At 42.9% G+C, this 23,717-nt stretch overlaps 9 protein-coding genes across 9 annotated transcripts in view; 5 read left to right on the plus strand and 4 right to left on the minus strand.

Annotated features, from left to right (window-relative positions):
• The window catches only part of BDB00DRAFT_808294 (uncharacterized protein), a 1,073-nt gene extending 912 nt beyond the window's left edge, over positions 1-161 (plus strand). The window contains exon 3 of the mRNA XM_053122401.1: positions 1-161. This exon is cut by the window's left edge and continues 227 nt beyond it. The gene's annotated coding sequence lies outside the window, so the exon portion shown is untranslated.
• Positions 162-310: 149 nt separating this feature from the next.
• Positions 311-3,422, plus strand: BDB00DRAFT_808296 (uncharacterized protein). The gene is made up of 12 exons (XM_053122402.1): positions 311-479; positions 554-616; positions 684-750; positions 848-948; positions 1,021-1,257; positions 1,338-1,460; positions 1,570-2,066; positions 2,252-2,407; positions 2,498-2,628; positions 2,789-2,940; positions 3,029-3,158; positions 3,327-3,422. The coding sequence occupies exons 1-12, from the start codon at positions 345-347 to the stop codon at positions 3,338-3,340; spliced, it is 1,806 nt and encodes a 601-aa protein (XP_052982940.1). The 5' UTR covers positions 311-344; the 3' UTR covers positions 3,341-3,422.
• Positions 3,423-8,292, plus strand: BDB00DRAFT_952715 (chitin synthase-domain-containing protein). The gene is made up of 8 exons (XM_053129604.1): positions 3,423-4,471; positions 4,611-4,941; positions 5,030-6,018; positions 6,183-6,290; positions 6,407-6,538; positions 6,648-6,768; positions 6,864-7,502; positions 7,606-8,292. Exons 1-8 carry the CDS (start codon positions 3,551-3,553, stop codon positions 8,010-8,012), a joined length of 3,648 nt encoding a protein of 1,215 aa, XP_052982941.1. The 5' UTR covers positions 3,423-3,550; the 3' UTR covers positions 8,013-8,292.
• Positions 8,293-9,150: 858 nt separating this feature from the next.
• BDB00DRAFT_758113 (uncharacterized protein) lies at positions 9,151-11,843 on the plus strand (the record flags this gene model as incomplete). Its single annotated transcript, XM_053119032.1, has 8 exons — positions 9,151-9,444; positions 9,667-9,939; positions 10,150-10,206; positions 10,297-10,635; positions 10,681-10,759; positions 10,953-11,188; positions 11,288-11,643; positions 11,711-11,843. The coding sequence occupies 8 exons, from the start codon at positions 9,151-9,153 to the stop codon at positions 11,841-11,843; spliced, it is 1,767 nt and encodes a 588-aa protein (XP_052982942.1).
• A 680-nt stretch (positions 11,844-12,523) lies between these two features.
• On the minus strand, positions 12,524-13,587 carry BDB00DRAFT_102877 (nicotinamidase-like amidase). The gene is made up of 5 exons (XM_053116061.1): positions 13,515-13,587; positions 13,297-13,434; positions 13,059-13,187; positions 12,906-12,974; positions 12,524-12,839 (listed from the first exon to the last, which is right to left on the minus strand). The coding sequence occupies exons 1-5, from the start codon at positions 13,515-13,517 to the stop codon at positions 12,531-12,533; spliced, it is 648 nt and encodes a 215-aa protein (XP_052982943.1). The 5' UTR covers positions 13,518-13,587; the 3' UTR covers positions 12,524-12,530.
• A 73-nt stretch (positions 13,588-13,660) lies between these two features.
• On the plus strand, positions 13,661-15,022 carry BDB00DRAFT_869258 (Translin; the record flags this gene model as incomplete). Its single annotated transcript, XM_053126577.1, has 8 exons — positions 13,661-13,711; positions 13,825-13,859; positions 13,929-13,973; positions 14,095-14,239; positions 14,348-14,443; positions 14,518-14,662; positions 14,728-14,793; positions 14,913-15,022. The coding sequence occupies 8 exons, from the start codon at positions 13,661-13,663 to the stop codon at positions 15,020-15,022; spliced, it is 693 nt and encodes a 230-aa protein (XP_052982944.1).
• Positions 14,680-16,233, minus strand: BDB00DRAFT_103061 (uncharacterized protein). The gene is made up of 4 exons (XM_053116063.1): positions 15,981-16,233; positions 15,778-15,858; positions 15,642-15,674; positions 14,680-15,577 (listed from the first exon to the last, which is right to left on the minus strand). The coding sequence occupies exons 1-4, from the start codon at positions 16,135-16,137 to the stop codon at positions 15,054-15,056; spliced, it is 795 nt and encodes a 264-aa protein (XP_052982945.1). The 5' UTR covers positions 16,138-16,233; the 3' UTR covers positions 14,680-15,053.
• On the minus strand, positions 16,234-17,824 carry BDB00DRAFT_103008 (P-loop containing nucleoside triphosphate hydrolase protein). Its single transcript, XM_053116062.1, has 4 exons — positions 17,312-17,824; positions 17,102-17,236; positions 16,849-17,007; positions 16,234-16,628 (listed from the first exon to the last, which is right to left on the minus strand). The coding sequence occupies exons 1-4, from the start codon at positions 17,389-17,391 to the stop codon at positions 16,331-16,333; spliced, it is 672 nt and encodes a 223-aa protein (XP_052982946.1). The 5' UTR covers positions 17,392-17,824; the 3' UTR covers positions 16,234-16,330.
• Positions 17,825-19,960: 2,136 nt separating this feature from the next.
• Positions 19,961-22,044, minus strand: BDB00DRAFT_758106 (uncharacterized protein; the record flags this gene model as incomplete). The annotated part of the gene is made up of 8 exons (XM_053119030.1): positions 19,961-20,095; positions 20,172-20,357; positions 20,461-20,739; positions 20,849-21,034; positions 21,109-21,235; positions 21,266-21,276; positions 21,501-21,866; positions 21,940-22,044. Coding segments are annotated over 8 exons (1,395 nt in total), but the record flags the coding sequence as incomplete, so codon positions are not given.
• Between the last annotated feature and the right edge of the window lie 1,673 nt (positions 22,045-23,717).

Raw genomic sequence — 23,717 nt, forward strand, 5'->3', positions numbered from 1 at the left:
ATTGGATGTATGCCTACACTAATACAATCTGAAAATTGACATCATGTACTACTTTTACATTGTACTTTCGAATAAGGTCACAATACTGTTTATCTGCATGGATAGTCACTGCAATGGCTCCGTACAACGGTCGAATATACAAAAGCTTAAAGTAAATCAAATTGGGCTGATACATGTTGGTTGCCGACTAGAAGTATCGTTGCATGGCAATGGTTGCCATGTTGTATGCATTTCTGAGAATGAAATTATCCATGAATGTTTTTGATGTATACAGCAGCGCTGGCTTAACTACACCAAGAGCGTAATATATCCATACCACACCACTTTTTTTTTTCCACTTGGTCATGGATCCCTACCTAAACCCGCTCGATCAATCGATCCCAGACGACGATCTCGACGACGATGAGCTCCTTAAATTAGAACAGGAACTGGCACCTAAAGCAACCGACTATTATGGCATTTTGAACGTTTCGCGAAAAGTATGGAAAAAAAAATAACGAACTAGTGAACTCGACCCGTAAAGCAACACAATAACCCACATTACTTTGTACAGGCCACCGATGAAGAAATTAAAGACGCTTATAAAAAATTGTGCCGCTACTTTCACCCAGATAAAGTAAGAGACAGTGAAATGAATTTCTAATTCGCGGTCAACTCACATTCTCCTTAACTGCTTGATCTAGCATAATAACGCAGAAAACAAAAAGCTGGCAGAAGCAAAGTTTCAAGTGATACAAACTGCATATGAAGGTATTCTATCTATACATGTCTATGTCAGCTTTATAACAACAGAGAAATTTCATTGAACCGTTGTCACTGAATGTCGCGCGACGAATGTAAAATACAGTTATTAGCGATCCGACAAAACGTGCCATTTACGACACATATGGTGAAGAAGGACTAAGTGCCAAATGGGAGATTGGTCCCAAGTTCAAGACGCCCGAAGAGGTAAATAAGATTGGTTTTGATTAAGCGAGGTTTCTACGATAATTGAAACGAACTAAGTGCATACTATGATAGATGCGGGAAGAATATGAAAAGAAGGCGCGACTTCAACGCGAGCAGGATTTGGACAGTTTGGTGCGTTCGCGTGGTGAAGTTCAGATCAGTGTCGATGCCAGCAGTGTATTTGATCCATATGAGCCACCTGTGTTCGCAGGGTTTGGCCAGCCAATGGCCCCACCCAAGAAAAAGGGACCTTTGCACGCATTGACCAAGGCTCAGTTGCAACAACTTTTCATGCGTCATTCTTTTGAGGTATTGTTGTTGCCGCTGAGGATTTCTAAATGTTGTCGTTGGTTTCTATTGCTAAGGAGAGATGTTTTTGATTTTGGTAGGCGCAAATAGGAGCGCAAACACGGGCTGTTATTAGTGGATCCATGGTGTCGCGGAATGGTATGGGCGGCGGAAACATTATGGGCACAGTGCGACATACAGTATCTCCCAAATTGTGGGCTGAGGTAAAGATCCTTATGTGAGGGAGAACATATAATGAAAGTAGAAGGGGTGTGTTGATTGAAGGGTGCGTAGATATCTCAAACTTTTTCCTGGTCCATGAAATGTATGTAGGCATCATCGACATTACTCCATCCACGCGTTTTGAGCTTGAAGACTTATTACAATCCATCCTCCGACAGCTTCATCAACAGCGTTGCACAGACGCGTACATTCTATGCCCCACCTATCCTATCTGTCACTGCAGGCCGTCGTCTCTATGCCACCACGACGGGTTACGTTACATATCGCACTGGCGAATGGTCATTACTGGGCTGGGGCGGCGATGTGTCGCGCAAGATGGACAGATCGTCAGTAGCACTGGGTATTGCAGGTGGAAAGAAGCAGGGTAGTTACAGCGTGGAGTTGCAGACAGGCATCATTGCCTCGCACATTGCTGTCGAGTATACACGTAAACTGCCACACAATGCGCAATTACGTCTGTCCGGCGTGATATCAACCGCAGGTGGACTTAGTGCCAGTGTTGGTAGTGACCACAAGGTTAGCGAACACACCCGAATCGGCATGTCCCTCGAATGTGGTATACCCTCCGGTGTGCTGGTTAAATTCAGGTATTTTAGCTGTTTTCAAGCAAAAGGGGAGAAAAGTGGAAACAAAAAAAGGATTGCTCTGTTTGCCCAGGTTTTGAATATAACCGAAATTGGTTGGGACTGGCTGTACTGACTGATGGGGAGGTCTTTCTCCTTTGAACCTCGCTTTTTCCTTGTAACTTATTCGATGAAAAAAAAAACAATAGGGTTTCGCGCCTTGGTCAAAAGGTAGTTTTGCCAATCATATTAAGTACGGAGTTTGATCTCCAGCTGGCATTCTTTGGTGCAGTTGTGCCTGTGTCTGTTGCAGTTGCACTGGATCAGTTATTGTTAAAACCACGGCGACGGAAGCAAATTAAGGAGTAAGCCCCCCCCTTTTTTTTTTCTTTCCCTCCAAGAATTGTTACACTAGCAGGTTACAAACACTCAAAGTTTCCAATTGTACATTTTAGGAAAATACAGCAGCTTCGGGAAGAGCACGCAGAGTACTTGGCAATGCGCAAGCAGGAAGCTCTGGAAGGCCAGCAGTTGATGGTTGAGGTTGCTGCTCGTAAGATGCGACAAGAAGAGAAGAAGCAGGATGGTAAGGCTTTTTGCTCATAGACATTCTATCCGAGAGAGGGAATTCGTACCGTCACAGCGAAAGCTGTAATCTATCAACATGTACAATTTGTATACATGCTAACCAGACATATCCCACCCCATGTGACGGTGTATATCTATAACAATCTTTGTCAAAAAAGGTTTGGTCGTCATTAAGGCTTGGTATGGCCGCCTGGACGACACCGAGCTTGATGAAGACAGCGAACTACCTGAAGAGATCATTGACGTGAGCGTTGTGATCCAAGCGCTGGTCAATGACTCTCGGGTCACTGTCCCTGGTGGACACGCCAAGGTAAGACACTTTGCAATATGAAGCAGCATAATGAAGCAAAGAGGGTTATCATTTGCTAACCACACTTGCATGTGACTTTTGAATTTAGACAAACATCCTTGGCATCTACGATCCCTGTCTGGGCGAACGCAAACAGCTCCGGGTGTTATATAGATTCCAGCACCGGCTGCATACTGTCACTGTAGAAGACACGACGCCGCTTATTTGTCCCATGCGAGGTAAGCCTAGGGAGAAGTAGTAGTAGAAGAAAACAATGAGACAGGAAGAGATAGGGAAGGAAGATCATCTGATCCGCCCGTCCTCTCTCTCACTGTGCGTGTGTGGGTGTGTTATTTCTGCGCAGATCTGCGAGTATCTAAAATCGTATCATCGATTTCCTTCTTTAGCACATCTTGTTTAGACAAAACCCTCACCTGTTCGCAACAAGTAAAAATAATAAAAAAAGTCGTTACACGCAAAGTCCTTTTTTTTTCTTCCTTTCTCTTTTCTTCTTCTTCTTTGGCAAAACGTAAAAAACAGTTTTCCTTGCTTTGCACTCTTGAAGCCTCAGACCTCTGTTCGGCGCTTGGACCCAATTAGAGTTTCGTTTGCGCTCATCGATTGATCAGCCATGTCCGCTCCTCCGCCTAGAGATATGCGTTATTATGCGCCTGCGCTCCGCAATAGTGCTCGCAATCCGTCAGCGGCAGAACAGCAACAGCAACAGCAACAGCAGCGTGGACCACCACCACCGCACAACAGCAACAGACAATATACACCTCCTGGACCACCACGCTCGACTCCCCACCGATCGCCGCCACCGGGTCAGGTGCCGAAAGCTCATCGCGCACCACAGCCACCACCGCATCGCAGTTCGCATCGTCCAAGCTCGACGCAACGGTTGTCGTCTCAACCCGTTCCACCTACGCCTGGAGCTGCTGCACGACTAAGACAACAGCAGCAGATACAGTCTAGACAGTCTGGAGAGCATCAACGCAGCTATCATGGTCGTGGTCAACCTTTGCCACAGCAACAGCGGCTGCACAACAACCAACAACAACAGCAACAACAGCCTCATTATCAACAATATCAGCAGTATCATCAGCAACAACTAAGAAACAGACACATGCAACGTCAGGGCAGCTTGTCACGATCAAGAACACTGTCCAGACCAGACCGATATCGACCTCGGCCGGGTATGATTCGAAGCACATCTCCTCCGCCTGCGCCCCCACCCCATCGCGCACTACCGTTTATGTCACCATCTCCGCGTCCCGTGCAACCCATGCCCAACAGACTACAGGCACAACTGCAGCAGCAAAAGCTACAACAGCAGAGAGAAGCTGGCTTGGCACCGCGTGTGCCTCCCCCGGACAGCAATCGGAAACGCAACAAGTCTAATCAAACAGAGGAAGAGGAAGAAGAGCCAAATGTATTGACGTCCTGGTGGGCATGGACAGCGTTTTTGATGACATGTTGTATTCCAAGCTGGTGCATGAAAACATGTTGTCGGAAACGGACAAAGCTGGTGCAGCAAGCATGGCGAGAAAAGGTAGATTAATAGCCCATGAAGAGAGTAGAGGAACGAAAGAAGCGTAGGCGACGATGAAACACAGAAAGCGTTTAATATGTAAAAGGGGTGGGGGCGAGGAGAAAGTATGTGCTGATTATTGTCCAACTACATCTTATAGCTGGCATTGGTTCTGGGCATCCTGCTATTGTGCGGTGTCTTGATCTTTATCACTTATGGTCTTACGCTAGTTCTGTGTCCGGAGAATCGTGCCAATACCGCCTATTCGACCGAAGTGGATGGCATCCGACGTGTTGTGTATCGTAAAGATGTGCGAGTGTTTGGCCGTGTCTATGACTTGGACGACATGAAAAACTTTTTTGCCATGAACGGGCTGAATTTGACAAACGACTATGAGAACATGGACTTGGGTCCGATTTTCAATGGTGATGCAACTGGTGCTTGTCCGGGTAACGTTGCACTAGGTCCTTGTCGCTTGGACAGTCCCTATGGTAAGACATTACACACAACTTTACTTGTACTTGTTGTTGTTTGCTACTAACAATATTGATTGATATGACTGTCATTGCTACAATCAAGGTGGCTCGCTATCTGGACCAGACGGTGGTTGTTTATCTGTGATTGACCTGAACCGATACATGGGATCTTCATCCAGCCTCGGCTTTGACTGGGACGATCTTCAGCCTGATCTCCGTGAGATGACAGGCCCTGTCGTGGTGTTGGGCAACGCAGTGCTAAACCTTACTGCCTACGCGAGCAACGGCACTGCAATATTCGGCGATTACATTGACCGGGTTCTCACGAACAATATTGGCACCGATGTATCTTATATTTTATTGTACGAACCACAGGGTCATCGTATGCGCGACTGTCTGCTGGCTCGATACACGGCAGGTGTGATGGAAAGTGACACGGGAGGATGCATTGCAGCACAAATCATCATGAACATTATGCTTTCTGTGATTATCTGTATGATCGCGATACGTTATTCAATGGCGCTTACGTTTTTGTGGTTCATTGCTGGCCGGCTTGTGAAACCCGGTGGTCGGTCCAATTGGCTTGCATGGCGTTCCATCAAGGGTGGTAACGAGGATCCTTTGAACCATATTCCAGGACCATATACCTATTACAATGCACAGAATCTCGGCAGCAATAGCTCTTCTACCAGTGTCGCAAGCAGTTCTTCTTCTGCTCGAGGAGGAGGACATGGCATGGGCGGCAACGGATCAGCAACATCATCTTCTACATCTCCAGCTGCTGCTAATAGACGGCCACAGACAGATATTGTAAAGACCGAACTCTATACCATCATGCTTGTTACATGTTACTCAGAGGGTTACGAAGGTTTACGGACGACCATGGATAGCTTGGCCAAAACAACATATTCCAACAAACACAAATGTTTTTTTGTCATTGCCGACGGCATGATTACTGGTGCAGGCGAGTCACGATCAACACCTGATATCATTATAGATATGTTGGATTTGGATCCAACGATGCGTGAGCCCAAGGCTTCTTCCTACGTTGCCATCGCTGACGGTGAACGTCAACTGAATATGGCTAAAGTGGTAAGTTAGTAAAAAGTTCTCTTTGGATTAATGGCGATGACGACGACGACGACGACGACGACAACGACAACAGCTATAACGATAGATGATGGTGTTGGATACCATACGAGTGTAGCGATTTGCCAAGTAGTAACGATTGCTTTTCTTTTTTTGTGACATGGTAGTACGCGGGACACTATCGTGGAGTACCTTGTGTAGCCGTAGTGAAATGTGGTACCGAAGAGGAGGCCAATAAGCCTAAAGCTGGTAACCGTGGGAAGCGTGATTCTCAGGTAAGGAGAAGAACAGAAAACTTATACAGATGAAATGTGGAAGATAATACAGATAGAGAAAGGCATATGACAACAGAACACTACTTACTGACTACATCGTTCGTCTGTCTTACTAGTTGATTGTGATGCAATTTTTCCAACGTGTATTGTTCAACGACCGTTTGTCTGAGCTCGACTATGAAATCTTTTGGAAGATGACATGGTTGATGCGAGGTGTTACGCCCGACAAGTTTGAACTGGTTCTCATGGTAATGATAGTCCTTCATGCCTGCTCGGGAAAATGATATGGCCGATTATTTTCTAATTTTTGACGCTAAACCTGAACCGTTCTTGTATGGTGAAATATTGCTTTTCTAGGTGGATGCCGATACTAAAGTTCTACCGGATGCCATAACGTACATGGTGGCTGCTATGGCAAATGACATCACGATCATGGGTCTCTGTGGCGAAACACGTATTGCCAACAAGCGAGCATCCTGTAAGTGGAAGCAATACAGTCACTGCTGCTAACTCATACCCAATCTCACATATACTAAAAAAATGTTCTTGTTTGGTGGTATTCCATCGGCATAGGGGTTTCGGCAATTCAAGTGTTCGAATACTACATATCGCACAACTATGCCAAAGCTTTTGAATCATTGTTTGGTATCGTTACCTGCTTACCTGGCTGTTTCAGCATGTACCGTATCAAAGCACCCAAGAACGGTGCATGGGTCCCCATTTTGGCGAATCCGGATATTATTCTGGAATACAACCAAAACATTGTGACAACCTTGCACGCAAAAAACTTGCTTTTGCTTGGCGAAGACCGGTTCTTATCCACACTGATGTTACGTACCTTTCCTCGACGACAAATGATGTATGTCCCTCAGGCCAAATGCAAAACGATTGTTCCCGAGTCGTTCAAGGTGTTACTTTCTCAACGCAGACGATGGATCAACTCAACAGTACACAACTTGATGGAGCTTGTCCTGGTATCCGATCTCTGTGGCATTGCTTGTTTGTCCATGCAGTTTTCAGTGTTTGTTGATCTGATCGGTACTTTGGTGCTCCCTGCTGCTATCTGCTTGACAGTTTATCTGATTGTCAATACAGCCATTTCAAGCAATCCACAATGGCAATCGCTGGCTCTCCTGGTAGCTATTCTTGGTCTACCAGCTGTGTTGATTGCCATTACTACCTTTAAGCTCGTGTACATCGGATGGATGTGTAGTAAGTTTATTTGTCTCTATCCTCAAACATAGAAGTCGCAATAATCGCAAAACAATACGACTAACAAATGATTACTATGTACTCGCTTCTCTTATTCTTTTAGTATACCTTCTTGCTTTACCAATCTGGAACTTTGTGCTACCCATCTACTCATACTGGCACTTTGACGACTTTTCTTGGGGTGCCACGCGTAAAGTGGCGGGCGAAAAGAAAGACAAGGGCCATATGGATCCAGAAGGCAAATTCGACTCTTCTCGTCTGGTGATGAAGAAATGGGAGGACTGGGAAGCTGAACGTACGGGCCAGAAGATTTTGCCCCGCAACAGATTAACACTGATCACACCGCATGATCCGTTGCCAGCACCTGTCGTTCCTCAAATGGCCAATACTGCTGGTCCTGCTGGCTCACGAACATCAATGATGACACCCATGTTTGCAAACCGTCAAAGGTTTACATCACCCATCAATACTCCTCCCCAACTTGCATCCACTCCACCACCGCATCATTGAAGGTATTCTGAATGATGAGGTTTGTGGGCACCTTCTTTTCCCTCTACTCTTTTTTGTTTCTATGATGTATAAATTATATCCCTACTACACTTTGTAATATTCTCCATCATTCTACTTAGTCACTTTCTGATTGGCGTCCTTCCTTTTTTTAATCCGTTGTTTTATTTTATCGTAGCTCGATATGCAGTAATGAAATGTACTTCTTTGGTAGCTCGTGCTTTTTAATAAAGATCAAAACGCATCTCATTATTAGTTGTTTTGAGAGCAAATATCATCTCTTCATAACTTCCACTTGTCTGTACTAGTGCTGCCATTAATAGCTAATGTCTCACTCTATGTTGCCCGGTCAAGTATAGCAGGTTGATTGCAGGCTATTATTGCTATGTATAAAATCACGAGACATCTGCAAAGCCTCGGGTCATCGGTGAAGACCTAATTTAGAATCTCGAGATTTTTGTATGCAGCAGAAAAAACCGGATCGCGAGGCATTTTACACTTTTAAGCTACTCTTTCTCCGGACCTTGTCCATATATACACACTCTATACACACGCATATATCACCCATTCTAACAACAATCCCAGAAGAAAGCAGTTTCTATCTTGCGAGATAATTTAAACAAGACAAGGAACGAAAAGAATGGTGACGCTCCGTGACATTCAACGTTCCGTGAGCCAAACCATTCGCAATGCAACAGCGGACACGGACGGCCAAAGCACACTCGACGCCATTGACGCATTTCTCGACGAACACGGCAACGTGGATGCGATCAACACTAACAGCACCTCTGCCGCGGCAGCGTCAGGCCACACAGCCGGAACGACGAATGAAGCGAATGATCGATTATCAAACGAACTATTCCAGCTATGTAACAACATTGTCTTGACACCACGCATTGTCGGCGTTGTGTCGTGTAGCGACGAAGCGTTGCAGATCCACAATCAACATTACTTGATCTTGCTATTTGTACGCAAACTAGCTCCCGTGCTGGGTCCCGATCGTGTTTTCAGCGACTGGTGGGAACCTGTACTAAAGCCTGTACTGGGTACTGCGTCGTATACAGACAAGGTCAGGCGAGAAGCTTGCGCCATTGTCTCGGACTGTCTCGTCTTGGAAGACAACAACAGCAAGTATTGCAAGATGATTGTCGACGAATATCTGGGCTGGTCCGAGAATTATCATAAGCGTGAAGAAGATAGTTTGGAAGTCTTGGACAAGCCTTATGAGCAGGATGAGACGACCCGCCTCAGACTGCAGCACCAGGCCCTACTTGATTTGGAACAGGATGAATGGTCGAAATCCTTGGTGGCGATCCTGCTCAGCTTTGGTGCAGCAGAGACCAAGCAGTTTTTTGAGCTCTTGAACGAGTATTTCTTGCAAAGCAAGCACCGGTTACAAATAGTTTATCTGCTGAGCGAATTTTTGCTGCGAAAGGTAAATGCCACATGCTTGTATGTCACTACAGCAAAGAAGATGAGAATGCTAAAGTGTATATACGCATTATCTTAGCGAACACATTTGCACGAGGTGCTCGAGACGGAACTGTTTACATCAATGCTAAAATCCATGATGGTATGTATACACGACTAAAGAACTTCTTTTATCATCGCAGGATGCTTGCTCATCGTTGTTCTACTGGCAAATTAATAATCATAGTACGATAACTCGACGACACTGATTGCAATGTCAGTGACCAACTTAATCATGTTATTGCCACGGATATGCACGTCATTACCCCCGCATTTGCCTCAGCTTTTCTACATCTTTGCACGTGCTCTTTGTTGGGATCAGCTGCGCGATATACGTCAAAAGCAAAGCATCATACCGCCTTCTGCATCATCATCTCAGGACGATGACGGCGATGATAGTTCAGCAACACCCACAGAGAAAAGTCGAAAGGCAGCTGACGGATGGGATTGTGCAGGTAATGTACCTGATTCCTCCAAGTACTTCGAAAGATGTTGAAAGGAGCTGTACTCAACCTCAAGATCTACTGTTAAAATGGCAGATTATACCTTTTCAAAACTATCGGCACCTCCTTCCAATCCTTTGACTGGTCCTTTCTTTACATCATTGTATGGCTTATACCCGTGCAATTTTGTCAAGTTTCTCCATGCTCCTTACTCTTATTTTGTCGAGAACGATTTCCATATGCCTGAAGAATTCGATGAAGAGACGTTCAGGTCTCGCACTTTGGTAAGTACAATACACGGCACATAAACCATAAAGTTATTTCCTGTATAATGCGTGATTTTGCTAAAACGGAAAGTTTATTATCATCAATAGACCCAAGTATCACGACATATGCTCCATCCCAACCTTGTTACCATGGATATCGCAACCGAGTTGACAGATAGATCACGCTGGATGAAGATGGAGCCTCCTGATGTGATTGCTCAAATCATGAGTTTGGACCTGACAAACGCTGCTTCTCGAGTGGCATTTAGCTCTGACAACAAGCAACATCGGAGCGGTCACCAACCTGATCTTTTGGACGAGGAAATATGGGCACATACTGGGCAGGTCCCGCGCCCATCATCCTCGCCATCTACCGCATTCACCGCGGAGGAGCAACATCACCAACAACAGCGACAAGATACCACTACCACTCCCGGTACATTTGCAGTTCCTACTGCCGATACCACTCCAGAACGTAAACAGTCGGGCAAGGCTGTCAACAGTATTCTTGATATGCATCGCGCACTAAAAGGCGGTGCTGAAGTTTTAATCGGTGAAGATGTTTGGGTTAGTAGAACTAAATAACAGTGTGATTGATAGTTTCTATCACTACCACTGGCATCTTATGTTATAGTCCCAATCTAGTACTTTGGCTGACTCCATTTTTATCTCTCTTTCTAAGGACGCTGATCTCGAACGTTTTTCGTCACCATCTTCATCCGCGTCAGTTTCTCCATTGTTACCCGACCCTATATCAACTACAGCGACATCCATTGCGCACGCCTCACATCTACCAGATACCACTGCAAGTCCGACTCCCTCGCTCGCCATGTCCCCTGAAACAAAATTGCTTATCGCTGCTCTCAAGCGTGAAGTCCTGTTGCTTCGCAACGAACTGAACTTTGAATTGTTTGTCAAGCAGCAGCATCTCCAGCATATGGGCCGTTTGCATCGAGAGCATGTCGTCGATAGCTCTGTGGAAGCTGAACGACAGCGAACGGTAATTACTAGGTGTCTTCCTATTTTTTTTTGTTGTGTTGATAGGAATGGGCGGCTTTCATGAAACGAAAAAACTGACATATTAGTATTTGTCTTCAAGTACAATACAACCCGTATGCTGCGCGCTCAACTCAAGGATGCTACAAATGCCTTAACGAAACTGAAAGCCGAATCTGCGTTAACAAAGCAAAAGCATATCAAATGGGAGGATGAGCAACAAGGCAAATTGCGCAGTTATCGAGAGGCACGCAAGAAATGGCAAGCGGATATGGAAGAGGCAAAGCAAAAGTTGGCAGAACAAGAGCGAACGGCTGCGGAACAACATGCTCAACTGCTAGAAGCACAGCGGCGCGTGTTTGAAGTGGAAAGCGAGCTCAGAACTCGACAGCCTTTTTTGGAAAAAGCAGCTGAAAACGAACACCGCGTCATGCAGCTCACAAAGCAAATGCTTCTTTGGTAAGTCATGATATGTAACCATCCTTTATCGACATAAGTTTACTAAGCAACATTATCAATAATGTAGGGAAGAGGATTCTGCCCACTTGGAAGAGCATAAAGGATATATCAAGGGATTGCTATCGCAATGGTGGAGCATGGAAGAACTGGTCGGTAGTTTGCAGGCAGAGAACCAGCGTCTATCAAAAGTGCAAAGGTAAATAATAAAGAAGGAGACGTAGAGACATTGGTAGCCGTTTGTCAAAGAAGAAGAAAAGTGAACTAATACAACGGACACAAAGTGAGCTCAAAGATGAAAAGGAGCAAATCACATCTCAGCTGGAGGAGCGTACCAAGAAGGAAGCAAGCCAACAGAAGACGCGAGCTCCTGGCGTGAATAAGGTATGTAAATGGTAGCAGTTATGCTTTTAAAAAAAGAAATAAACTAACCCTTACTCGAAACAAAAACATAGTCTGAAAGGGGGGCCCATAAGAAGCAGATCAGTCAAATGAGCCAAACCATCCAAGAACTCAAGGAGAAGCTTGAGAATTTAGAGGTAAAGCAACAAATGTTTTAGTTTCGAGACGCTTTGTGTTTAAATTTCCTGCTCATCATGTCGATTTGTTTAGATGGAGAGACTAGAGTGGCAAGCCCAACTTGAGCATGCTGCTGTTAAAAGATATGCTGATAGTGCACAGAAACAGCAAGAAGAGGGACAGCAAGAAGAGCAGCAAAAAGAAAAAGAAACGGACGATGATGACATGGAAGGAAAAGAAGAAACAACATAACAAAACAATACCACGATTGTACATAGCTAAAATAAAATTCACGCACACTGACCATATTGACGTGGTAATAAAAAATCCATACAACAGTCTAACATGGCACTGCTGATACAACAAGACGGCTACTGTTGCAAATATGTTTTTACTGCATGATCCACGTCGACGACTTCAACGCCTTTGGAATGCAAGTATTCCATGGTAGCATCAAGTTGATCTGGAGCGACAGCGCGTGTACCTTCTTTAACAAGTACTGTTTTGAAACCAAACTTGACAGCGTCCAAGCAGGTCATTTTCACGCAATAGTCGGCTGCTAAGCCAACCACAATCACTGTGTCCACAAAGTTCTGATAAAGGATCTTTGCGAGTGATGTGATTTCTTGGTAATCGTTATCAGCAAAACCACTGTATGAGTCCACTTTTGTATTCATGCCCTACTCCACCACATTAACAAAACATACGCGTATGTGAAATAATGTATCATTCAGAGCAGATTTTACCTTTTGCACAATGTGCTGTATAGACTGCCTTGGGAGACTTTCCAAAAGTTTTGCACCATGGCTATTTTGCTAGAAATTCATGCAAGGTTAAATCGGATGATTCAATCAAGCCCCAAGTATGAAGAGGTGTACGCGTTTTTCGTTGTATCATACCACACAATGTGCAGGCCATAAAACTTGCTTTGTATCACGGCCATCATCATACTGTATCGTAATCTCCTCAAAAGGCTGCTTGTTCGTATGATTTACTGCAAAGCTAACGTGATCAGCAGGATGCCAGTCCTAGAGCCAACGATAATGCAAGCAGCAAAAGAGGGGTAAGTGCATTATCCTTTCCCCTCAGTAAGCTGGTATAACGTCTACACATACAGGTAAAATTTACAATACATACTTGTGTAGCTATAATCAGCTTTGCCTTATCCATAAGTTTGTGAACTGCAGGTATTATCTTTGAGCCCTCAGGTACAGCGAGCGATCCGCCCTCAATAAAATCGTTCTGAATGTCGACCAGAATCAGGGCAACAGGTGCCTAAATAGTTTTTGCAGAATGGCAGCAATTAGAAAGTTTTGTTTGAGCAATTCACGACCACTATGGAAGATTAAGCTTACCATATTTCTTGCTTCTGTTCTTGAGATAAGGAGTGAGAGAGCAAAGTTGCAAACCGAGTAGAAGAGGGCTGCTTCCCAATTTCTGAACTCTTCCTTTTCTGGTGCACCCACATACACTTTTTTTTTCTCGACCACACGCTCAAAATATGGACATTATCCCATTCTTCACAGAAGCACGCAACATACTCGATGCGCACGTAATGTGTTTTGAACGCTTTATTGACGCGTAGAGTGATTTAACTTGCACTTCACTGACACGACTGCTCTATCACTCTTACGCTTCAAACTTTTTGAATGGGGTACATGGTAGCACGATCGACGCGAACGCGTGATCAAAGTGTCAAGGTATGGTATGCAATGCTGCTACTAATGATAGCCCGAGCTTATGGCTAATTCTAGTTATCCTTTATATAGAGATATTACAGCACAAAGCAAGAAAATGGTCTTTGCATTGCATCGGTATGTCATTCAGTCGACAAACGACAAAGACGCGATTCGTTATACATTGCATAATAACAAATTATCGATTGACCGGCTGACTTGCGTGGATTATGTAAAACAATATGGAAATGAACTATAGTGCGGCACAAAAAGGTGGCAACTATAAAGAAGCAAAATTAAAACAAGAAGAAATCATGGGACTCTTTCGACAACTCGCACCAGAGGTAGCAGGAACCAACTATTACAGATACGCACGCAGTTTCTCGGGTGGATTTGAAGAATTCGTAAGGAACCTCATTACTGGTGATCGACGTTTGTTTGTTGGAGAGGGGATCATATCCAATCAATGACAACGCAATATGTAATTTTTATGCAAAATTTCCACTATATAGATTGAAGGTGTCGCGTTCTTACATTATCTAGAGCACACGACTATGATTAAAAAAGAGGAAATCGACAAACTTTTTCAAGACGAAGATGGCGATCAGGTACGGAGAGATGAATGGATCTGTAATTATAGCAAGCATGTCGTTATCAAAGGCTAACAGAAAAGAAAACACAGTGGTTGTACGTTCGCGCCGAGGATTATGTATTAGGAATAGCAGACTTCACGGGTGAATTGATGCGATATGCGATTAACATTATCACGAACGGTAATTACGATCAAGCATTGCAGATATGTCGATTTTTACGTCAAATCAGCACAGGTAAACAGGAAACTCGAATAAAATTTTACTAGCGCTAGATATTAATGCGCATGGTGTATGTATAGACTGCGAGATTTTGGCAGGTTCATCATTGCCGCAGTTAGGCAAGAAAATGGGTGCCCTTCGTTCAAGTATATCCAAGGTGGAACGAGGCAAGTTACTTTTTTAAGCATGTGTTGAAAGAGGAGAGGAATCTTGATAGACGGTGATGATAATGATGAATTATGGCATATTTGCATGTACTCTATAGCATGTTATGCGTTTCAAATACGGGGCAGTGAATATCCAAAGGAAATGTATCAACAGATAATTCGCGACGTTCAATCACGTCACGAAGATGAAAGGCCTCAGGATGATTGATGCTGAAGCAAGAAAGATGTATGTACGATGATCAAAGTAAACAGTGGTTACTTGGCAAAACCAAGTCAGGAATGTCAATATAGTCGGGTATAGGCAAGTCTTGTAAGCTTGGTGGTGTTTCTATCCACACGTACGCCACCTCGCGCAATTCTTGCCCTGCCATTTTTTTCGTCTTGACTATCTTTTTGCGCCTGGATAGTTGCCGCTTCTTTTTAGGCTCTTTTTCTTCTTTGGTTTCGCTGTTGTTGTTTTCTTTCATACCGGTCATGCTTGACAACGTCCTCTTTTTACTCGGTGCTGTTGTTGTTGAAGAAGAGTTAGATGATGATGCGGATGTCGTTGATGTTTGTCGCCGTTGTGTCTCAGTTCCTGTTTTCATTTTAAGCGGTGGTAGTCGTCGAGCTGTAGAGGATGAGGCACAAGATGATATGTCACTACTTCTTCTGCTGTTGTTGCTGACACTTTTACAGAGATGGCATTCGCAATTGGCGGATTCAGTGGATTTATGTTTGCGATCGAGCGATTGGAGATGTTGGAGATGTGGAATAAATTCTCCTATTTCAATGCGTTAGTCTCGGGTGACTCCCTTCCTCATACGAAAATAAAGTACAAAACTTACTCGCTGAACGGTATGCCCTTTTTGATGGGTGTCCTATATTAATTTATAAAAAATTTAAAAGTGAGAAGGATCTATCTTTGTGCACCATCAAGCCCACATAAACTTGACAGGTCACCCCGCACAGACTTTCACTTGCCAAAGATAAATTTGTCATTACGCCTACTATCCTTTCTACCTCCCAAAGCATACCCACGCGGCAGCCCACACAAGATTGCGTCTACAGCGATGAATTGAAACGGAAAGTTGAGCGAGGAGTTAATGCTGGACCATTTCGTCAGAAAGGAGTGCCACAGCAACCCCAGTATCAGTATTCCTGTTTGACAGTGTCATTTATTTTACCTTGTCTTTCGCGAGCAAGCCCTTTGCCTAAAATACGGTACCATTTATGCCCTTCGAAATCTCCACTTTTTTTGAATGAATAAACTTCAAAGCCAGCCCCTTGTGCCATTGCTATGCCTTTGGCACCGTCTGAATGAATTGGTGGTGAAATGAGCATGTTGCTATAAAGACGAGACTGTCTGGAGGGCAGGGAAGAAAGAAAGAAAAAAAAAGGGGGGGGGGAAGAAAGATAACGCGTTTGCGACCCGAAAACTTTTGTTATTGCGACGCGTAGAAAAACGTGTGAGTGTTTACAAAGGATTGTATTTTCCCCAAAATATTAGGTACACAGGTAAGCTACTATATTATCCTTAATTCATTCCTGTCTTCTCCATTCTTGCATTAACTTGTTGAGATCTGGAATTAACTTCTTTTGTAGAGTTGGTACGCGGGTAAGGCACGTCGGGCACTGGTTTACCAAGAAATTTGCACAAACGATCCCAACCCTCGCCAAGCTGAAGAACCAAAAGGCGGTCCTCGGGAACGGTCCTTTTCACCCAGTTGTAATGTTCTTCAAACTTGGCTCTGATTGCCTCCTTGTCCGAGAATCGTTTTGGATCAACGATATCTCCGCCCATGGCAATAACAGAAACCATCGAGAAAATACGTCTAGATATTATACAGTGATTAGTTACTATATTGCTCGTGCAGGTACCATAATTTGCGAGAGGAGCTACACTATATGTGCATTATGCGTTGAAGCAACTTGTCGGGCTGCTGCTGTACGGTTACTAGAATACAACCACCACTCGGACCATATACTCTCTCATCATCGAACACCCGTCCCTCCATATGCGTAAAAGGAAAAGTTGGAGTCGTCGAGACTTACCTCATATACGCTGATTCGGATGGAGCCATGACATTGTGTGCCATTGGATGTAAGGTATTAGCAACAGAGGTATACCAGCTGTCAAAATCACGTTCGGTAAGAAGCACTTTGGCATTAGGATATTTCTTCAAGAGCGGGGCCAAGAACTCTGCAGTAGGCCTAATGAGAAATAATATATACGGGTAAGTTCATCAGCTCGCCATCACACATACTTCTATACCGTAAAGTACAAAGATTCTATGTGGTTACAAACCAGTCTACTGCCGCATCGAATCCCTCATACAACATATCCCAATCAATTTCATGATCAGGATGCTCGTAGGCCTCTTGAAAAACTTCAGGATGGCCATCTCGCTCAAACATTTCGGTCATATGGTGCGTGTGGAACCTGATACTCCTGGTGTCAATATCACTTTCTACATCATGACATACAAAGTTTATGATATACTACGTGATTCCTTACCCTAGCATATTCAATGCAATGCGCAAGCTCTCGGTGCCGGTACGACCATAACCAGCTCCAATGATTTCAAGTGGTGCCATTCTTGATTAAATAATAGCGAAAATAATTTCAAGCCTGGAAGAAAAGGTCAACTACAGAAAAAGAATTTACTTATTTATATATAACCAGACACGGAAGAATTACTTCTCAAAATCGGTGGAAAGCATAATCATTTCGAAATTTCTGAGTCATCCTTCCGCCCCTTTCCTTCATGCTACTTCTTCTCCGGAGGCGAAGTACCGCGATCGCTGTAGCCTCCTTTTTATCTGATTTTCAGGCGACCGCATATCCGCACCAGTGGAAACAGAGCTCCTGACGCTAGTACTTATTCATGCATCCGGATAAACTTATACTCCGCATTATATGTCATTGAATGCATCTCAATTATTGGCATATGATGGGTACTACATTTACCGAGTACTAAGCAGACGCTATAGTATTCGTATGTTGATTAGATTAGGAGCATATTTGTGGTGTTAAATCATTATTTAGCACATCTTAACCCGAGCATGTTCAATTGGTGTTAGCAGAAGCTGCCTGGCGTCAATGATTTCAAGCGTTACCATGGATTCTTGGGCTCAATCGCAGAGAAGTATCTCGATTAAGATATCCACCAAACTCGCTGTATGTAGCCAATTTATTTTCTGTCATAGCTTGCGTCCTGTCTTGCTGGCGGAGATCCTAAATCAGAAGCAAAAAAAGCCATTGTCAGTAGCAGAATGATGCACAGAAACTAACCCTTCACCCTGTACAATTAGATCCATGCATTCGCCAACCATTATACGGCGTAGCTCTTCAAAGTTCGTAAAAGCTTAAAGTAACTGACTAACTGTTCCGAAAATGTCCTATACAACTAATCTTAGCAGTGAGATTCTGTGCTATAACTAGGATGTTCTAACTTACGGATCTCGTGAAGGTCACCATCAACATAAAAGCCATGCTTTTTATATAAGAAAATTTGGCGCATATGGATACTTGCGGAATCATCATGCTATTTAAACTAAATCATTTTCTGTTGTTTATCTGGCGTTAATTTGGTGATCTGATAACTTGATAAATTGCACCTTTTTGCATCACCAAATTGGTACTTACTGTTACTCCAAATGGCCATAACTTGAAATTCAAAAACTTGATCACATTTGGGCGTCACGGAGGTGTCCAGGTCATCGCATGGGCATTGTATCTTTTTCGTCTCCTTCTCGCTGCTATTCGTGTTTCAACATCACTATCAATGGATTCTGGTGGACGATGGTCTACTTAAGGCTAACAGCATGCACTTTTTGAGGCCTGACATACTAGAAAACATACGCGCTTTATAACCACTGGACGAAGGCAGCAAAGGGTTTTCAGCCAGCTAATGTTGTTGCCGTGGAGGCTTTTCTCGCGGGTCAGCATTCGAGATATATCCGTTGCGTGCTATGGTGTCATTGTGAGCAATATGTATTCTTTGTAAGTCTCAGCTGCCATAGATGACTGTTTTTTTAAAACGTTATCAGCACTACTACACATAACACAAGCTTGTTATTCTATATTTTCAGCATACAAAGTGTAGTACGCATGGACAAGAATAAAGTTTATTGTATTATGAAGGATGCAATATGTGATTTTTTTAACCAGAATCGTGTAAGAAAAAATGAAATGTGTTTGATGTGCGATCGAATATGTAAAAAAGGGAAAGAAAAAATATTATGAGTTTTATGCGGAAACAGGAGTTTCCAGACGAGCCTGACACTCGTTTACTGCTTTTGCTACCCTTTCTGACCCACTATTCACGTAGTACAAAAATTCAAGTGCTCGATCCTGAATGTCCTTCGGTAGACTGATAAACGGCCCAAACAATGATCCTAGGTTTGTTTTGGATTTTTATATGGTGAGCTTAAGACTGATAAATGATTAAAGTTTTTTGAACATGAATTACCTTTAGTCGCGAGATTGACGTGGAAGAAGGGAACCATAGCCAATTCCGTCGCTAGCAGCGCCTAGAGAGAGACAAAATTACACAGTATTCGTTAATCATCAAGTAAAATCCTAAATTTTACACTAGTTTACCTCTTTATCAAAGATATCCTTTGTATCCCGTTTGGCAATCTCGCACATGATGTTGAGAATAAGCTATGATTCGGCAATAAATGATTAGTAAATCAAGAAAAGTATACATTTTGAGTCAATTCCTAGTGGATGTTATACTCACGCGACTCGTCCCAATATGATTGGCCTTTAGCTGCCATAAAGTCTTTGGCAGAGTACGAAGCCAGTCTTGAACAAGTTTGGCGTATTCTGAGCCATCGAGATTGAAACGCCCATTATAGCTTGGACTTGATTGAATCTACCATTCGAAGATAAATAAAGTTAACATTGGGCTTATTGAGCGCTGTTGATCGTGCACAAAATGATATAATATTTATGCATACCAGATAAACGCTGCTCAGAAACTCCAGAGCTACCCGTTTCAAGCTTGAATTGGCATTGCATCGGTGATAATAATTAACGAATGTCTAACGTATTAAAGAAGAAGGGAACAGGTTAAGTTAAGGGTTATAAACGACAGTGGGATACTTTTGGACGACAATATATATGAAGGCACCCATCCACAACATCCGCAACGAAAAATTATACCTTAAAAATTTCAAATTGGTACTCGGAATCTAGACTGTTCATGAAACCCCATACAGCTGGTAGCAAAGTATTCAGATCAGATTCTTTGAAATTGGCAGACATTGTTGTCATTTTTCCATTGTTTATATCCTAGCAGTATTTAATGAACCCTCGTCAGTTATAGCTGTCAATTTTTCTTTTTGATATCAGACTTAAGTGTATGTACCTGAGCTCCTAATACACCAAGGACATAGTCTACAATCTTTTCTGTCCATTCAGCGTTTACACCTTCCATTTCCTCCCGTCGTCGCTTTTGTCCGGCTGAAGATTGGATATGCGCTGTTTTAGCAAGCAGAAGCAACGAAGTTAATTCGCAAGTTGCAATATTCATCTCTCGTAATACAGCCTCGGCCTATATACAATCCATGAGTTACTGATCCAGATTATGCTAAAAAACATGGTTTCTTTCATTTGTCTTCCCTTGCACGGATACATCATCTATTTACTGCCATTACCTTTGCACCACCATCGCCAAGAGCATCTGCGCCGTATGGAAAGTAGACGGCAAAATGCTTTAATAGCTGATAACAGTGTTTTTCGAGCCATGCTAGATTCACTTTGTTGATTTCGTCGCCACTAACTAACGCACGCCAAAGTACTAGTGTCAATTTCAAAACGACGTTCAATAATTGAAGTGCAGGTGTAAGGGCAATTGAATTTGTTGTAGCGAAGACGGAAGGCGCAGTCTCAAGCCATGAGCTCACCAACACCGGTTGAAATGTCTCAATAAGTGTCTAATAGATATACGGTAATTCGAAAAGAAAAGGTGTGAGCAATTTTCTTTGGCTATTCACTATTTTTCCATCTTTAGGATCCACCCAATAACAATACACATACCCGAACATCAAAACTATCCAATTTGCCGCTTGCTGCGCTATTAGCTTTTGATATATCCGACCTCGTCGAAATATCGCTTAAACCTTGGCTGTTTGGACCCGATGATTCGAACAAGTTTAAGCTTGGCAAATCGGTATGTGACAAATGCGGGATGATCGAGCCTGTTGCAGGATGTGTTAAAAAACAAGATACCTTATAATTGGTTTAGAGCAATTAATTTAGCATATAAAATCATCTTTAAAGCTTATCAAAATTATTGTACTCACTGGTATCTTTGATGATGGATCATAGCGTATTACATTGGAGTCTCGTTGTGATTTTAATCGAGCCAACTGCTTTCTAAAACTGTCCTTTGCACGTCTGTTGTCCAGCGAGCCTAACAAGAACCACATACTTGAACGTAGGAAAGTTGACGATCAATACCAATTACGTAACTTACTAGATTTAAGAATATACATAATATATGAGACTTACTGTTCGCGGCGATTTCTTGAAAGACCTGATTCTAAAAACTTTGCGAGACTACCCAAGAGTTCTAATTTGCTCTAAAGGAGAAGACATAGTTTAGCGCATGATTGTACGATAATAATGGTTTTAATAGCAGAAGAAACAATGGAGGTTAAATAGCTATCATCCCCCCATCCCTTCTAGCTTTTACCTTGTGAATATGCAAATGTGATTTCGCAGCAGCAGCTTTGGCTGATCCCACATTGGTAATCTTTGTTCCACCTGCATTGCTGTTGGACATAGAAGCAGACATTGAGCCGACCGCATTGACCATCAATAAACTGGTGTAGATACCCACAATCTTGTTCCAAAATTTATCCACGACTGTCTCTGAAGCAAGGTCAACCCATAGATCCATCAGTTTGACAGCATCCAATCGCACATCTTCAAAAATATGGGACATGGCGGAGCATGTGTACATAACGAGCAATGGAAGAAATGGTGCCAGGTTCACCTTGTCAACGGTTGGCATAGCTTCTTGAAGAAACGCTAGCAACGCTTTGCGTACTTCACGATCCTGAATGAAATCTTGTTAGCATTCTTTTACTGTTACTTTGATCCAATTATCAACATGATTCGGAAAAACTTACATCATCCACGAATAATTTTAAAATACCATTGACGACCGTACCAAGTGAACTCGTGAGCGTTTCTGGATGCGTTGCACAAAGCTCTTGTAATCCAAGCATAGCATCTTGGTTTTTTTTTATAAAATGACACCCGGTTGTTATTGAATAAGTATAGAAAAATTAAAGACTATGCCTCTTCTTCCCTCCAATCTTCCTATACTTTCCCAAGCTCCTAGAACAAAATTTTGAGAAAACTTATCCGGTAACTTACCCTTGCGTACACCGGAATTGTAATGCTTTAACTGGATTATTAGATCGGTAAGGGTCAGGTTTCTACGTGTAGTCACTTGCTTCGTTTTATCCTCGGTAATGCTTTGATTTGGGAGCGAGATGCCTAATTTTCAAAACAGCGATGAGCATATACTTGTACGCTGGATTTGAGATCGAGTGCTCTATGTAGAAATCATATTACTTTTCGAATGGAATGAAGTGTCGGTGTAGTTGTCAGGCAAAGCCTTCTTTTTGCCAATTTTCAACTTCTTTTTCTATATGCATTTATTTTCCAAAGGATCAATGTTAACAAATGCTGTTATAAGCATGTATCTGATTTTAAAAAACCGAGATCAAAGTTGAGACGTTATGTAAAATCGCACACCTTAAAGTCTTCGTTTTTTGCTGCTTTCTTTTTTCTGGCGTTAGGCATCGTTCGGTTTTTATTACACTCTTTTTCGAAATCAAAGTCGTGTGCCACGGAAAAGGAAGTCAGAGGTTGACAAAAATAGAAGTCGTGTTTTGGCCAGTAATCAATTCGGATGATAACAAATTGAAAGTCGTTTCACAGAGAAAAAAGTTGTTGCACAAAAAAGTTTGGCAAAGCCATCACTATAAAAGCACAACGCCTCGTTGAGGTCAAACCTCTTTTCTCTTTCACCATACTACAAATTATGAACGGTCAATTTTTTTATGAAGGTGGACAGGGCCATGTTGTTGATGAGCATGGCTGCCTTGAGCCCATGGATTATGTTGTTGATGAAGAAATGTACACCCTTCAAACAATCAGTTCTCACACCGATTATTTGCACACTCTTCATCGTGTGCACAACCATGAGCCTGTTGTTGTGCATGTGGACGAAATACAGAGTAAGGACGTTCATATGAAAGAATCAGTTACAAAACGAGAGTACACAGTCTATACGGATCAGGACAAAGATTCTTCAAACTGATGTTCGAGAAGGTTTTGAGTGCATCAGCTGCTGCAAAGCAGTTGGGAATTCGTGTTCGCTCGGCGCAAAGGTGGGCGCTGCAGTATGAAAAAAATCTTGACGGCATATTTAAAAAGGGTAAAAGCTCTGGTCGTCCTCGCATTCTCAACGATGAGCATAAGAGAATTATTTTAGAATGGGTTGATGAGAATCCGTCAATAGTTCTTGAGCAATTGATGGAAGAATTACGTCAAAGATTTGAAGGGATCCAAGTGTCCAAGACAACACTTTATCGGTTTATGAAGAATGCATGCAACTTATCTTTGAAAAAAGCCAAATTTCAACCCGTTGATAGGAACAGTGAAGCCAAGATCCAAGAGCGGTTTGACTGGATACGCAAATGGGATGAGACAGACATGGATTTTAGAAAAAATTGTGTTTTTCTTGATGAGTTTGCCTTCCATATTAATTTGAAGCGTAGTATGGCGTGGTCAAAAATAGGATCTACTGCTGTGGTAACTGTCCCAAAAACAAGAGCAAAAACGACTACTATCCTGGGTGCAATCTCTGCATCTGGTCTGATTATATGCAGCTTAA

The sequence above is a fragment of the Zychaea mexicana genome (genome assembly GCF_025766255.1).
Source record: "Zychaea mexicana strain RSA 1403 chromosome Unknown BDB00scaffold_13, whole genome shotgun sequence".
Classification (NCBI taxonomy): Eukaryota; Fungi; Mucoromycota; class Mucoromycetes; order Mucorales; family Lichtheimiaceae; genus Zychaea; species Zychaea mexicana.

What these genes read in the sequence shown, in the direction of transcription:
- BDB00DRAFT_952715 (XM_053129604.1), top strand. Translation starts at nt 3,551, where the DNA reads ATGTCCGCTCCTCCGCCTAGAGATATGCGTTATTATGCGCCTGCGCTC. An exon ending in AGTTTGAACTGGTTCTCATG is followed by an intron (nt 6,539 to 6,647) that starts GTAATGATAGTC and finishes TTGCTTTTCTAG; the next exon opens with GTGGATGCCGATACTAAAGT. An exon ending in TGCCAACAAGCGAGCATCCT is followed by an intron (nt 6,769 to 6,863) that starts GTAAGTGGAAGC and finishes CCATCGGCATAG; the next exon opens with GGGTTTCGGCAATTCAAGTG.
- BDB00DRAFT_103061 (XM_053116063.1), bottom strand. Translation starts at nt 16,137, where the DNA reads ATGCTCATTTCACCACCAATTCATTCAGACGGTGCCAAAGGCATAGCA. An exon ending in TAATGACAAATTTATCTTTG is followed by an intron (nt 15,675 to 15,777) that starts GCAAGTGAAAGT and finishes AAATTAATATAG; the next exon opens with GACACCCATCAAAAAGGGCA. An exon ending in AAGGGCATACCGTTCAGCGA is followed by an intron (nt 15,578 to 15,641) that starts GTAAGTTTTGTA and finishes GCATTGAAATAG; the next exon opens with GAGAATTTATTCCACATCTC.
- BDB00DRAFT_103008 (XM_053116062.1), bottom strand. Translation starts at nt 17,391, where the DNA reads ATGGCACCACTTGAAATCATTGGAGCTGGTTATGGTCGTACCGGCACC. An exon ending in ATTGCATTGAATATGCTAGG is followed by an intron (nt 17,237 to 17,311) that starts GTAAGGAATCAC and finishes CAGGAGTATCAG; the next exon opens with GTTCCACACGCACCATATGA. An exon ending in TCCGAATCAGCGTATATGAG is followed by an intron (nt 16,629 to 16,848) that starts GTAAGTCTCGAC and finishes TATAATATCTAG; the next exon opens with ACGTATTTTCTCGATGGTTT.
- BDB00DRAFT_808296 (XM_053122402.1), top strand. Translation starts at nt 345, where the DNA reads ATGGATCCCTACCTAAACCCGCTCGATCAATCGATCCCAGACGACGAT. An exon ending in AGTTCAAGACGCCCGAAGAG is followed by an intron (nt 949 to 1,020) that starts GTAAATAAGATT and finishes ATACTATGATAG; the next exon opens with ATGCGGGAAGAATATGAAAA. An exon ending in CTCCCAAATTGTGGGCTGAG is followed by an intron (nt 1,461 to 1,569) that starts GTAAAGATCCTT and finishes AAATGTATGTAG; the next exon opens with GCATCATCGACATTACTCCA.
- BDB00DRAFT_102877 (XM_053116061.1), bottom strand. An exon ending in AGCTGATTATAGCTACACAA is followed by an intron (nt 13,188 to 13,296) that starts GTATGTATTGTA and finishes CGTTGGCTCTAG; the next exon opens with GACTGGCATCCTGCTGATCA. An exon ending in TACAGCACATTGTGCAAAAG is followed by an intron (nt 12,840 to 12,905) that starts GTAAAATCTGCT and finishes GTGGTGGAGTAG; the next exon opens with GGCATGAATACAAAAGTGGA.